This window comes from Penicillium robsamsonii, assembly GCF_028829455.1.
Source record: "Penicillium robsamsonii strain IBT 29466 chromosome Unknown utg000002l_segment0_segment0, whole genome shotgun sequence".
NCBI lineage: Eukaryota > Fungi > Ascomycota > Eurotiomycetes > Eurotiales > Aspergillaceae > Penicillium > Penicillium robsamsonii.
This window is the reverse complement of record NW_026643220.1, coordinates 1,616,908-1,631,208: the sequence shown is the minus strand read 5'-3', so window position 1 is coordinate 1,631,208 and position 14,301 is coordinate 1,616,908. Positions and strand designations below refer to the sequence as shown.

Here is a 14,301-nt window from a genome sequence, read left to right as displayed (position 1 = left end):
TTCACCTAGTAATCATTTCTATCATAGGCTTTCTTTTGGAGATTAGACTTAGTTATTAGCATTTTCATGGCTATGTAGCACCCCACATATCTCTAGTAAATCCATGTCATCGTACAATCCCTTGGAAATAACGAGAAATCTCTTGCACTCTTCGCCTATCACCTTAGAGTAACCATGCGCTTGCCCATAGAAGATCATGCATCCCCATCAAGGCATATTATAACAATATAAACAAATCAATAAAACATAATCGCAGCATTGCTGAATCATACCGACGTGAGACCAAGACATGAAATCCATCATCATAAGAACAGAGAGTATAGAAAAACAACATTTGAATGCAGCGCATGGCTTCTCCTTACCGAGACACCAAGTACACGACTCGCTGTGGTTAGAAGTAGCCTTAATCAATACGCTTTGCCACAGGGGGGCTTGCAGCCGATTGGCCACCGACAGAGCCAGTCTCATGATAACTGGGAGGAGCAGCCTCTCGCTCAGGACTCTGCCCTTCTGCCGCATCCCAAGTATCAACTGCATTCTCGTCCCAGTTGTCGACTTCCTGCTCAAGACTCATGACACCGGATTCCTGCGGGCCCATCGCTTCTGAGCCACGATGGGAATTCCCGACACCACCGAGCTCAACATCCTCAGTGCCTTCCTCCATCACGCCATACCGACTTTGTCGGCGACGTTCCATCATGCGCCGGTGGTACCAGCTGCAAAGTCCGATGGCGCCTACACTACCGACAACATTGGCGACAATATCGAATAGATCAAAGTCTCGACCATTTGGAAGGAAACCCTGCACAACTTCAGAGCCAACACCCAGCCCTAATGTGCAGACTACGAGAGTCACGTGTAGCGTGCGCCGACGGGTGGTGTCCAAGACCCAGTAAAACGTTATCGAGAGTAGGAAAAAGATAACGAGATGGAGGAACTTGTCATTGGGTTGTAGCTGTGTCGGTATCGTTGAAGAGGCGCTGTGTGGAAGAAGACCGATGTAGCCGGCCAAGAAGAGCAGGAAGATGAAGGCACCTTGAGGGCGGTTAGTTGGGGAGATCGCCGGATCGAGAATAGTCAGGTCCCCAAAGCTTACCTGCGAAAGGGTAGCGAATGCGCATGGTGGTCGAGAAACGAGTCAGTGGGGGAAAAGTGAGAAGAAGCTTTTGGCTGGGACTCTTGTTTGAAGGTGATTGTCCAGTCTTCGTCGGGAGAGCTGTCAAATGTGGAGGAGTTCGGCCCCAGCTGGTGCCTTGTGCGTCATATGCGGAGCAATGGGGATGTTCACAACAACAAAGAAGAGTGAAATCCGATATAGAACAGACAAATCCACCAGTAAACTTAAGAGAAAATACTAGAATAATAGATTGGAAAACAAGTCAAGATGTGAACAATAGCGATTGATCGCGAGTCGAAAAATGACAATGAGACAAAATCTGCCGGTTGACTCCGCCTTCATGCCCTGTACTTCACCCCCGTCACAGAGAAACTTCCTAAGAAGCTTCCCCGGACCTTCTTCATCAAACCTCTCCCCCACGCTATCATTTATTGCCGTTTCAACATCTTCAGACGATTTTGCTGGGGGTGTTTTCTATCTCTATGCCTTTTGTCCTTTCTCCGACCCCTGTGTCGCGTCCGATCGGCCCGTAATCCTAATCGCGGAGAATCGAGTCTCGCCCGCCCCAGAACCGGGGTTTTGGAGCGAGCATGTCGCTCGGCCACAACGCCTGGCCTCCGGGCAACATTCGGCCCCCAGATGACCTTCAGGATTCTCCCCGACCAGTCAATGGCTTAGTGAAGACTTTATCTGGCTCCCGGACGCCACAAATACGCGGCTCTGTTGGCGCCGAAGGACCGAACCCCAGCTCGACATCCGAAGCCGATATCGTGCCCGAAGAGGACCCGCGCATTGCTCAATTCCGCGAATTGTATCGCCGCAGTGAGGCGAAAATAAGTGCGCTGTTCTCTGGACGACACTCGGACGATAACCCTGCGGTTGGGGAAACTACTGAGCCGTCCGAAGCTCAGCCCGAACGCGTCGATGATGCGCCACCCCCTTCCACTGCCCCACCCAAGACTGCCCGAAAGCTCGACGATGATGATTACGATGACTATGACGATGATGACGAAGATGAGGAAATGGACGATGCTACCGAATCCCCTCTGAAAACCAAGTCCGCCGCTGCGTTGCAGGATCCTAGCGGTGCCGCGCCATTAGCGCCCCGCCCCGGTACCTCGATATCCACCAATCTAGATGGACTTAAGGAGCCCAAGAAGGAGACAATGGAGGATCTCCGGAAGCAACTCGAGGAAGACAAGAAGGCAACGGAGGAGGCTGCCAGAAGAAGCTTCCACACCCTGTTCTATACCCTTGAGAATGATCGAGATGCCATGCTTGATCAACAGCGCTTGGAAGAGTCTGAAAGACAAGTTGAGGCAGAGATATCCGGCCAAGCTAACATGGGCGGCAACAATGTCTCGGGAGCTTCCAATGGCTACAGTTCATTGAGTAATACCAACTTGGGCGCATCCAGTCTGACCCTGAAAAACCTTATCGCACGAATTGACAAGAAGCGAGACCGAGTGCAGGCATCGGATGCTGAGCTGCGGAGCTTGCTGAGTGAGGTTCGCAAGAACCGCAGCAAATGGGCGAACGAAGATAAGGTCGGCCAGGAAGAACTCTATGAAGCTGCGGAAAAGGTCCTCAGTGAGCTCAAGGCTATGACAGAGCATTCAACTGCTTTTTTGACTCGCGTCAACAAACGCGATGCGCCAGACTATCATACAAGTAAGCAGCCCTTTCGCCGCAATTATATGTTCGGTCTACTAACTTTCCACTAGTCATCAAGCATCCGATGGACCTTGGATCAATGACCAAAAAGCTGAAAGGCTTGCAGTATAGATCCAAGCAAGATTTTGTCGATGACCTCACCCTCATTTGGGCGAATTGCTTGAAATACAATACCAACACCGAACATCCTCTGCGGAAGCACGCACTTTATATGCGCAAGGAGACGGAGAAGCTTGTCCCGCTCATTCCAGATATTGTCATCAGGGACCGTGCCGAAGTCGAGGCAGAAGAGCGTCGACTCCAGCTTGCCGATAACGATGGTGCTGAGGAGAGTGATGACGAACCCATCATGTCCTCACGAGGTAGAAAGGCTCCTGGCAAAAAGTCTTCCAAGAAAGGCACAGCTCCATCCCGCAATACTCCCAGTGGCTCCGAGGGTCCCGCCAGGGCCCCCAGCACTCAGCCAACCGCGCTAGCTCGCGCAGATTCGGATGCTGCCGGTGAAGCTAGTCAAAATGGATTTTCCACACCACCTCCAGGATCTAACACGCCGTCTGACCCTGCTGGTCCAGGAGCGATACCTGCAGCGAGCCAGGATGATGGGATGGATATGGACGTTCCGAGTACGTCAACCACTGCGCTCAGTGCCATGTCAGTTTCCGGCGGCGTAGAACCGGAAGACCCCGAATACAAGGTGTGGAAGCAGGTCACAAAGAGAGATAGAGCGCGTGTTGCGGCGGAGCGCCATCGTCTCCTTCGGGGAGACAAGCTCAATTCTGAAGAACCCGCTCTACTCAGAAGTAAAGCCGGCATGCGCCGATGGCTTAGACACCAGAAGCAAGCTACTATCGAAGCTGACAAGTCTCGCGATGGGGACTCTCAAGCCATGGAACCTGAGGCCGCAGGCGAGAGCCTTGCAGAAGGCATTGAAGTGGAAGAAGACCAGATGCTGCCTTATTATTATGATGTCATGTCTGGTGTTCCTGACCTTCCTGAGCGGCTACTCTGGAAGGAAGATGCGCAAGGAAACGTCGTTGATGCCTCTGAAGAGTTCCTGTGGATGCTTCCAAAAGGTCAATTCATCCAACCAGAAAGCAATTTGACCCGCAAGATGAACTCGAACATGCGACAAATGCAAGAAACTCGCAAGATCTGCTCGAAGATTGGCATCGTCAAGCAGATGCAGCTTCAATCTCAGGTAAACGAGTCCATTACTCTATTATAACTCGAGCTCTCAGCTAACTTTTGTTTAGATGTACCAAAATCAGTTCCAAAAATATCAACCCGAGCCATTCATGGAACAAGACATTGAACCACATGTCATGAATGACAACGGCCCTGTCATTGCCCCCTGGACCTGTAGGGCAGCGTTGCAGCGCTCAGTTGCTAAAATTTTCTATCATACTGGATTTGAGGAATACCAGCCTTCTGCTCTTGAGGCGGTTACAGATATTGCTGCCGACTTTTTCCATAAGCTGGGGTCCACATTCAAGTCTTATATGGAAACACCAAAGGTTCCTACCACTGAGTCACATGAAGCTACACCTTCGACCGCCGAATGGAAATCTCCATACACTCCATCTGAAATTGTTCTGCACACCCTGTCTACCGTGGGTATCCACATAGATGAGCTAGAGTGCTATATCAAAGACGATGTGGACCGTCTGGGTACCAAGCTCACCACTGCTAATGATCGACTCAGGTCACTCCTGACGGAACTTCTTCGACCCGCCCTTGAAGGTGGCGAAGACGGCTCAAACGCATTTGCCGATGGCAGTGAACAGTTTGTCGGTGGTGACTTTGCTGAGGATATTGACGAGGATTTCTTCGGTTTCAAAGAACTGGGCTTGGACCGGGAGTTTGGCCTTGCTACACTCAGTGTGCCCTTGCATTTGCTTCAAAACCGGATGTTCAATGCGGCCAATTCACAAAGCACAAGTGTTTCACCGACCGTCACTCTTTTCGCTCCTCCACCCCCATATCCACGCATCTCAACGGACAACTTACCTCGCCAGATTGGACTCCTACGGGATTTCTTCAAGGGCAAGCTTGATGCCAACAATGATGAACCTCTTGTGGAAGACCTGGAGCTGCCCCCTAAGCAGCGGCCCATGGCGATCAAACCCCGTCTCCCGGCCTCTGGCAAAATCCCCCAGTCTAGTCTCTCGGGTCTTACATCCAGTCCGCAGAAACGAGCCGCTCCACCGATGGCATCCAAATCTGGCGGTGCAGAGCCCAGTAAGAAAAAATCCAAGAAGAACAGTGGCGTTACCCTCGAAATGCCCAACTTCAACCCCGATGGTGAAGGCGACCAAACGACTGGTGACCCGGCAACAAATACCAATATGAAGACTGAGGAAACCGGCCTCGGTGATGGCGGTGAATCCATGACCAACGGAGCGTGATGTATAACTTCCAAGGTCAGGTAGGTCTGTGGTTTAACTACCAACATGGCCGTACACTTTCTTTCATCTTTCCTTCTCTTGCGCATGTGCTTCACTTTTGCATACCTGCCTGCATTTTTATTCCTTCAATATCCGCCAAGTCTCACGACAGCAACCAGCCAGACTTTTGTGTCCCCTTGCCACGATACAATTGACGAACAGGGAGCGAGCAGCAATAGGAGCCAGCATCCAATATTTGAACTATTGGGAGACTGTATCTTTTGACGCTCCAACTTCCGATACATACTTCAGTCCTTGTATTTTACCGGGTTTTCTTGCTTTTTTTTCCCTTCTTTTTTTGTCCGCATCTTGAAAGGCAAGTGGATAATTCCCCATTTTAGTCTCTTTGTATCATATCGTCCCTTGATGGGACTTGTCATTTCTTAGCAGAATACCTATTCAGATTTATTCAATTCAGATTTATTCAATTCAGATCCATTCTCGTGTGGCTTGTATCTCGCCCTTAAATGTCAACTTGAGCAAAGATCGGTGGGTAACTTGCCTAGCTGATATTAGCAGTGACACGAAGTGACCAAGAGCTGTCTCAATGTCTCTATCAAGTTCTGTCCCACTAGAAGAATTACTTTTCCCTATACCAAAGTAGAATAAACCAAATCCTCTACTTGAATATTAATTGCACAATACAACGGGGGATCCCGAATGGGTATTTTTTTGGTATTTTCTAGGTTAACAACATGGCAAGGAAATATGAAACTAGTTCGTCAGAGACTGAAGACCAGCCTTAGGTGTACATACAACCAGCGAAGTTGTTTCAGAAACAACAGCACATTTGTAGTAGCCGGGTCTAGATCAAGCATCGTGTAACGGTAAAAATAAAAAACAAAGTCGACTACGATACAAACAGAATCAAGTATGACCCGACCCATTCAGAACTGCGAGACCAGCCTCGAGTCTGCAGCCGGCACAGTCGTCCTTGTGAACAACAGCCACTGCAACCCTACTTTTTAGATCAAGCCATCGTGAATAGCAGTATCACAAAAGTGATGCAATCGAAATTCCGTCAATCAACAACATAAGAAACCGTGGAGTGAGCAAAGTAGTGGGCGGGTAGAAAAGTCTCAAGACAAATCTCTGAAAAGGGAGCCCGCACCGTCACGGAGGGAACAAGATGAATCTTGTCCACAACCATAGAAATGTTGCAGTTGAATTAGATGTACCACATACCCAGAGCGAGCTTGTTTGAGGTGCCTTCAATGGGAAGCAATCTCTTGGCTCGGGGCTCCTTGGGCTTGGGGTTAGTCATGTTCACCTCCGGGCCACTCTGGGGGCCAGAGGTAATAGGAACGTCCTCATGGTGACGAGCACGGACCGAAATCAAGTGGGCATAATAGATAGCGGGGTGGACAGACACAGAGGTTGTCGAGCGGATGTACTGGTAACAATGATCATTGATCATACCCTCAAGGTCATTAGGCTTGAGGCCCATCTCATCCAACAGGACATGGTAATGGACTGGACGGGGAGTTCCCTGCAGAGCAACGTGCGTGTAGAGCAGGAAGTCCCAATCGTGTGGGCTAGTCACGTCCCGATCAATAAGAGTGCCTGGCAGGGGGCCGCCGTGGGGGTCCGCGGCCGCGCGATTCTTGGGGTCGGGGAACGCTCGAAGATGATGGCGCTTGTTGGCAACCACAACACACATTTTGCCACTCCAGATTGCCTGACCGCACGCATGTGCAATGGCAAAGCGGATCGCAGGGATCTCCTCTGAAAGGATTCTCTGGTATTCGGACGCAGACACGCCGTCGCGGAAATAGTAGACGTACTCAGGAGCCTTGCCACCCCCAACAGTCGCTTTCCACTCAGCAACCATGGGGTGCAGGATGTACTCAACCACTTTGTCCCGGATAATCTCAATTCGATCTCCATTGGTCTCACATCCACCCATGTAGCGCGTTGCGGTGGAATTTGCCGAAACCGACATGGCTGCCAACGACGGGGTCCATACACCCATCATTGGATGAGTGACATCTGCCCCAATGATCATGGAGCCTGGGCGTAGCCCTGTACTCTTTGATTTAGGGACAGCTCGAGCAGTGATACCGCCAAGCTTTGCATTCACCTTCATGAGAACATTCGCATGATATTGAGGTCTATTGGCAATACAGTGTGCAGATTGGAGCACTTGAGAAGGAGTGCCATATCGGCAGTCGGCAGACTTCTTGAGGCGGAGATAGACCCAAGAGTCCTTGTCTGGAACGATGAACACCATGAGCTGGGGCTCTTTCTGGTTTTGCGCCGCGATCGCATCGTACAGCTTTTTGACACTGGTGCCAACGTCTTCACTCAATCCCTTGACAACCGGTCGGCCAGTCACTTCACCACCCATGCTTTTGTACATCCTCACAAATTGCTCAACCCAGCTGAGAGTCTGGTCCTGGCTGATTGACTTTCGATGTCCGGAAAAGAAGCCGACACCCCAAGCCTGAAGGGCCTTTTCATTGGGTTTGTAAAACTTCTTACCGCGAAGATCCCAACTTCCCGAATGCTGAGGGTTGTGTTTGCGGTTGCCTCCAAACTGAATCTCGGGGCTCGGAAGTAGGCGAGCCTTTGTCTTGATCATTTGTTCACTGATCTTCATGCCGTAAAGCTTTAGAATTGGATCATTCTTGTGCTGGAGAAGCTCCTTGGACTGGCGAGCATTGGCCAAACGTTTCGGAGGTCTGGTTGCACACCATTGAATCATCTGTGCTGCCTGTACATCGGTAAGCTTGTAGCGGTATCTCTGAAGTCCTTTGATGACCAAGAACTCGGCTGGGTAATGGACATCTTCCTTTTGCATCTCGACCAAGAGCATATTGGGATATTCAAGGCGGATGTTGTACCGTTTCATAAAGTATTCTTCGAGGTGAATTCGAGTCGATTTCCCAGTGGCCTTGTCGTAGTAGTCGATGAAGAATTCTTTTGGCTTTGCATGAATCAGTCCCTTGACAATGAAACTCTTCATCTTGAAAGGGCAACCCTCGTAGTTGGGTGCCACTCGAAGGCCCTGAATCTTCTTGTTCACCTGTGCGAACCACTTCGATTCCTTTGTACCCCCATATTCGTCGCGAGTTGACTGGAGGTTCTTCACCAGAGTCGACTTATCGTTCCACCCGTTCACATTCATCATATAGCCCATAAGACTGATACGAGAAAAGAAGACACAGTGAGCGACGTCAACATTGAGGATCAGACCTTGCTATAAGCAAACGTTAGTTTTCCAATCTTTAATTTGAATCAATGGATGGGGTCTTACAGGAGTCGGCTTAATTGCTTGGTAGATACCTCGGTAAACTGAAGCACCCATATTGGCGAGCGGCTGGTAAAACTCCTGCTTTAGCTCCTCGTCATCTCCAAGCTTGTCGAAGAAAAAGGCCCGTTTGATTGCAGCAAACTGTTTGGTGGGCCATTCACGGAGCAAATGATCAAGGAAACCTGTCATTATCAGCTTGATGAATCAAAACAGAGCAATACATGAAATAATGGGGCACTTACTCAAAGATTCGATCACGAGTTCATCCAGGTCACGGCGGTTTTGCAGCCAGGAGTTGATCACGGACAGATTGATCTTTCGCTTTTGAATGACGGACATTCTGAAAGCAGGATTTCTTTTGAACTCATCGACAGTAGCAAGAGTCTTGATGTCTCGGGTCAAGTCGCCCTTGATGTCAATAACCTCATTCCAGTCATCAAAGTTGCGCAGCGACCTGCAAATAACACATATTAGGAAACATATAGTAGCAAGGAGAAAGACTTATCCTTACCAGCAGATTCTGCCACCATCCCAGATACCATCAGGAATGTGTGTCTTTCGAGTCTCACTGTTCCAGCATTTTCTGAGGACACGTCTGTCGGTTTCATTTTGGTCTCCGTGGAGAATATTGATCTAGTATTGATGAGCAAATAATAACATTGATGAGAGACTAAAGTACTCACCTCGTACTGATAAACGGCTTTCTCTGGGAACGAGATAATCGGGTATGCGTTCATCATAACCTCAATCTCTTTGCCGGAAGTGTTGTAGCCAACACGGTGCTGAATTTGAGTCTCTTCTGGGGTAGCCTAGAAGAAGAAAATGGTCAGCAAAAGTGTGTAGTCAGTGTGAATTCTTAGTCTCAAACTTACAGAAGAAGGCCTGACTTTGAATCGGTGCCAGGGAATGTCAATATTCTTGCAACCATCCCAGGCAACTGTCATGTAGTCTTGATGTCGGACAACCTTTTCTTGGTCGAGTCTGTGTTGCTCAAAAACTGCCACTTTCACACCTTCCCTTGCGAGGCGTTCATAGTTGGCCTTTTCTTCCGTGGTCCAGTTGGCCGGGAATTCCGGAGGTGTCTCAACTCGACGGATGGGAGAGTCACTGCTACTAGACCCAGTGCTCTTGGGCTTTCGCTGTTCGGTCGTATTGGGATCATATCGGGCTCGGCGCATCCAAGCAGTATTCTCTGCTTCTTTTTTGCGCTTGGCATCGTCTTCCAATTTCACCTTGTGGTCGCGCAACTCTTTAACCTGGCGTGGATCCAGAGGCTTTGTCACAGGGGCAGAAGGACGTAGGGGAAGCTCAAGGCTGAGCTTGGGTTGACGCGAGGATGAAGAGTGAGGAGGCTTTGATGAAATCTTCGTAGCAGCGGTAGATGTTGGGTTCGATTGAGGCTTCGACGATGTTGTAGAGCGGTTCCCGGAGCGAGTCCTACGCTTCTCATCGTCCTCGGTTGGGGGCTTCATCGCCTTTTTCGGAGCCATGGTGAACTGACGCTCCTATTAATCACCACTGGTTAGTAAAGGGTTCCTTTTTCTTCTTTCGCTTCCTTTTAGTTCAGTAGACATATGTGAAATCATCAGATAAAACAGATAAAACAAACTGAGGTTGTTATGATAGTAGAGTGTTGACACTGCTCAGCGATATAGTGGATATAAAGTGAAGCGGACACCGTTCGTTTCCGCTTCGCTTGAACCCGGGGGAAGGGCAAGCAGTCTAAGTAGGATCACTTACAGAGTCAAACGTCTTGGCTGAGCCAAAGGTAATTTCGTAAAAAAAAGGATACGGAGGGATCACACAGCAAAAGGCATTTAACGTCAAAATGATAAAGGCTGTCAGCGTAGGAGTATGTAGATAACTGCAGGGATCCGAAGTCCTAAAGACAAGCGAAATCAAAGGTGACGAAGAGAGAAGGAAGAAGAAGAAAATACGAGGGAAGACCTTTTATAGGGAAAGCAGAGAGAGGTATGGAATACGGAAGGTGCCATGAAGTGCGTTGCCTTTTTAGTACTGCTATTACACCTACATAGATACATAGGTACAATCACATATAGGCAGGAGCAAGCCCTCCATAATATCCATAGTGTTGATTCGCAACTACGGTCAACGTCCGACCTATATGAGGAGAAATGACAGGCAAATACTAGGGTCCACCTAGCAACATCATGTACCTCTCGCACTTTCAGTTCGGATCCACGAATAGTCATTCGAGACAACATAGTACTTCTAACGCTCAAGTCCGACCAACGTGAGGAGGAATTACATGTCAATCTTAGGGTCCGCCTAGGAATATTATGCTTCCTAGCGCTGATATATCTCGCACTTGCAGTTGGGATACGAAGGTACATGGGGTGTCAACAGTCTGTAACGTATGCCCGCCGTATAAACTTAACAAAATACCGATGTTCAACCTCTAGATTCTCACCAAGTCTATACGGCGGCAAGTTGTCTAGACATGTTCAAGTTAAACTTACTATTAGATCTACTATACACTCTTGCCGTCACATATCTCGTGCTCATTGAATAAATCTTGGGTATAAAGAGTGGTCTACAACATTGTCACGTTTTACTATGATACCCCATATGTAGGTAAACTTGTTGTGAAATGGGAATTCCACGCCTTGGTGACGGTGCTCTGCATGACGAAATGAGATGAGCAGTCTCTAGCCGAGGCAGTTAGCGAGTTCGATAAAATTGACGAAATGGTATGCCCTCCCGGGCAAACAGCAAACAGTCAGTCCGAACGAAAACATGGAGTAAACGGGCTGATTCTACAGTCAGCTGCTTGAGTCTGTTTAGCTGTCGACATATATCGGCAAACGGAGGATACACATATCAGTAGTTTCCCGGGCTTATACTTCTAGCTCCTTCAATTTGATTCTATATAGAGTTTCCTTGCTTGGTTGTTGTGGTCCGGTATTGTCTCGCCATCTGTCCATAAAAAAATACACGAAATCATACGGTTTAGGTTCGATGAGGGCTGTGATGGCTTCCGTGCAGACATGATCTACTTCAATCAAGAAGCAGACCATAAAATATCAAGTGCGACCAAAGTGCGACCAAAGTGAGAAATGGATAAATCTTCTACATGGTTTGAGTATTTTTGATATCCAACGCTCACTCAGGTCGCAGTTTCACATCACATGGTCATGTCAAATGAATATATTGGTATTACGAAATCAAAATTTATTAAAACAAAATGATACTGCATCTAATGGTTAGGTCGCAAATGTGTCCACTACACCAGGGTCCGGGTAGGGACTAATGCATGCGAATTGTTACAAGACAGCTCGGGGATGCAAGAGTCCAGCTAGTACGTGAAGTGGCAGTGGGGGTGGATACAAGATATGACATGACTAAAAAAGCACCCATCGTAGAACTACACAGTTGGTAGAGGTATGGTGCGACGGCGAGGTGCTGTGTGGTAGTGCCAAATGTCGAGTTCACTAGTCTGGCACTTAGCTTTGACGACAGTCTCATCTCTCAGGTAACCATGCATTTTGATGTCTTTTAATAGACCTCTCCTAACAGTTCATGACCCCTCGAATGCCATTCAATTTCCTCTTTGTGTTGAAAGCGCCTCTCTCGTCAATGTGCCAACCGGTCAGGCCCACCTTTACAATTCTCACACTTGATCTTGGGATTAAATGATGGAAATTTCATATATTCCAGTGGCCTTTGCTCGGTTTGCAAGCGTTTTTCGTATGCATTCCTACAATTCCGCAGCTGCTAGAAGCTAGGTCTTCGAAATCTCATATCTGCAATAGAAATCTAAGAATCTTTGGCAGGCTATAATAGTCAATGGAAGGTCCTATACTTGGGGCAGACGTCGCCTGGATCAATGCATTTGACGCCAAAGAAAGCAAAATATCTGCCTTGTGTTAGGCTGACTTTGTCGAAAACTGGTAATTTATCTAGGATTTGGTTAAATGAACCTGTTGACTATGGAGCTGGAGCTTCTTACCCACCAGACCACTCGGACGATTGAAGGTTTAGCGAATGGAGACAGCATGAGCTTGGCCCAATTGCAAATTTCTGATACCATACAAAAGATACTTATGGAATTTCTTCAAAGTCATGTTGCTCACAATATAATTTTGATAGGAAATCAAAGGACTTTCCGAATATAAAAAAGATCAGGTCTTCTCTGGGACCGATTAAGACACGCGATTGGGTCTACCCGAGCTGGAACCCACGAACTCAACCCCACCAACATAAGATAACTAGACCATCATGCCAGACACAAAGGAAGTGCCCGAGGCCTTGATCCTCGATCGCGCGATTAACGACGCGTCTGCCCAGACGCTGCGCGTGGTTCTGAAATCCATCTGCGCGAAAAACGACGAAGCCCGTAAAGATGCCGAGAATCAACTGCTAGCGATGACCCACCGATACCAAGGAGAACTCCGAGGCAATAAGAGACTATTTCCACGCTACGCGCTTTGCATCAATTGCAAGAAGGAATTCGATGTCACGACCAATACGGAGAAAGCCTGTCGATATCATCCAAGTATGACTGCGAGACCGCGATCCAGTATGCGCAACAAGCTCATCTATAAGGAAAATGAGCCTACTGGTGAAGACCTTTATGTTGACATTTGGGATGAATTTGACGTGGACACTGATGAAATGCGCGAGGATTTTCCAGAGTGCTTTACATTTAGCTGCTGTGATGGAAATCTCAGAGATAACCCCCATGGGTGTGTGATCGACTGCCATCAAGAACAGTATCCTGACGGGAAGCCATCGAAAAGGCCGAGAGCCCATTGAGTCTGGGTGCCATTGAGCGCGACCTGCAATCCAATGCATAGTCAGGTGTATGGATTCGAATTGAGGCCGTGCTTGCGATTTTCTCCATATCGCCAGATCTTAGCGCCAACAAGTGTGATGGGTTGGAATTGCTTCAGAATAGAAACCGCTGCATCCAATCCATCAGGGATGTCGATCAACACCCAGGACCAATCCAGCCGGGTAGGATCTCCACGTCTGGTAGTATCTCAAACCAGAGAGCTTGATAACAGTCCATTCTCCAAACGGGATAGCTCTGCAATGTTTAAACATTTCCTATTTTGTCTTCAAATGACGGAAGGCCCCACTGTTTCCGTATATGCCCCTATGGAAGCAACCTTGGAAGTTTTAACCTTTAAAGTCGTTTATAGAGCCTCCAGTTGTCTTGATTGGGCAAGGATATAGAACCAGTAGGATTTGGCAGTGGAGACGAGGCTGTAGAGTTGGAAGTGTTTGGCTCTCTGACCCAGTTCTTCGATACTGCTTCACTTGCTTCTACAGTTTGATTCAAGCACACGACAAGCCTTTGCATCATTTGGGTCGATACGTTGTGGAATGAAAATCCGGGTTGGTTTCCAAACCCTGCTGTTGTGTCACAGAGGGATCATACAACTAGTGGAATAAATAACATGTAGTGCAGACCCTATTGGTCCCAAACTCATATAGTTGGATTGTATTCATCTATATTTCTTAGGAATGCGACTGCGTTCGCAAAGAAAACTAAGGCTGCATTCACTGCGGAAAAATGAGAGATGAGAAAGAGCTAAGAGCATGTGTCCTATCCCCTGTGGATGCAGCCATAAGGGCATAAGGGCTATGGCCAAAGGAGTGCATGAGTCTCATTTACTTCGGAATAAACTAATTCTCGAGATATCAAGAATCTACAAATTAAGTGCGTAGAGTGCTTGGCTAATTTATTGGTGAGATTATCTGCTTATTTGGCTCTGTACAAAGTATGGTTGGAGCGACCCAACCAGCAAGCAAATATTGGTGGCCTGTGTGGCCCTATTTGAAAAAAA

At 48.1% G+C, this 14,301-nt stretch overlaps 4 protein-coding genes across 4 annotated transcripts; 2 read left to right on the top strand and 2 right to left on the bottom strand.

The window, feature by feature from the left end:
- Positions 1–403: 403 nt before the first annotated feature.
- N7447_003873 (VanZ family protein) lies at positions 404–1,121 on the bottom strand (the record flags this gene model as incomplete). The annotated part of the gene is made up of 2 exons (XM_057228148.1): positions 404–1,035; positions 1,097–1,121. The coding sequence occupies 2 exons, from the start codon at positions 1,119–1,121 to the stop codon at positions 404–406; spliced, it is 657 nt and encodes a 218-aa protein (XP_057087489.1).
- Positions 1,122–1,707: 586 nt separating this feature from the next.
- On the top strand, positions 1,708–5,196 carry N7447_003872 (SAGA histone acetyltransferase complex subunit SPT7; the record flags this gene model as incomplete). The annotated part of the gene is made up of 3 exons (XM_057228147.1): positions 1,708–2,788; positions 2,842–3,989; positions 4,045–5,196. The coding sequence occupies 3 exons, from the start codon at positions 1,708–1,710 to the stop codon at positions 5,194–5,196; spliced, it is 3,381 nt and encodes a 1,126-aa protein (XP_057087488.1).
- A 1,207-nt stretch (positions 5,197–6,403) lies between these two features.
- Positions 6,404–9,978, bottom strand: N7447_003871 (putative eukaryotic translation initiation factor eIF-2C4; the record flags this gene model as incomplete). The annotated part of the gene is made up of 6 exons (XM_057228146.1): positions 6,404–8,434; positions 8,492–8,670; positions 8,731–8,942; positions 9,000–9,121; positions 9,172–9,297; positions 9,361–9,978. The coding sequence occupies 6 exons, from the start codon at positions 9,976–9,978 to the stop codon at positions 6,404–6,406; spliced, it is 3,288 nt and encodes a 1,095-aa protein (XP_057087487.1).
- Positions 9,979–12,727: 2,749 nt separating this feature from the next.
- Positions 12,728–13,264, top strand: N7447_003870 (uncharacterized protein; the record flags this gene model as incomplete). The annotated part of the gene is made up of 1 exon (XM_057228145.1): positions 12,728–13,264. One exon carries the CDS (start codon positions 12,728–12,730, stop codon positions 13,262–13,264), a length of 537 nt encoding a protein of 178 aa, XP_057087486.1.
- Positions 13,265–14,301: the final 1,037 nt, after the last annotated feature.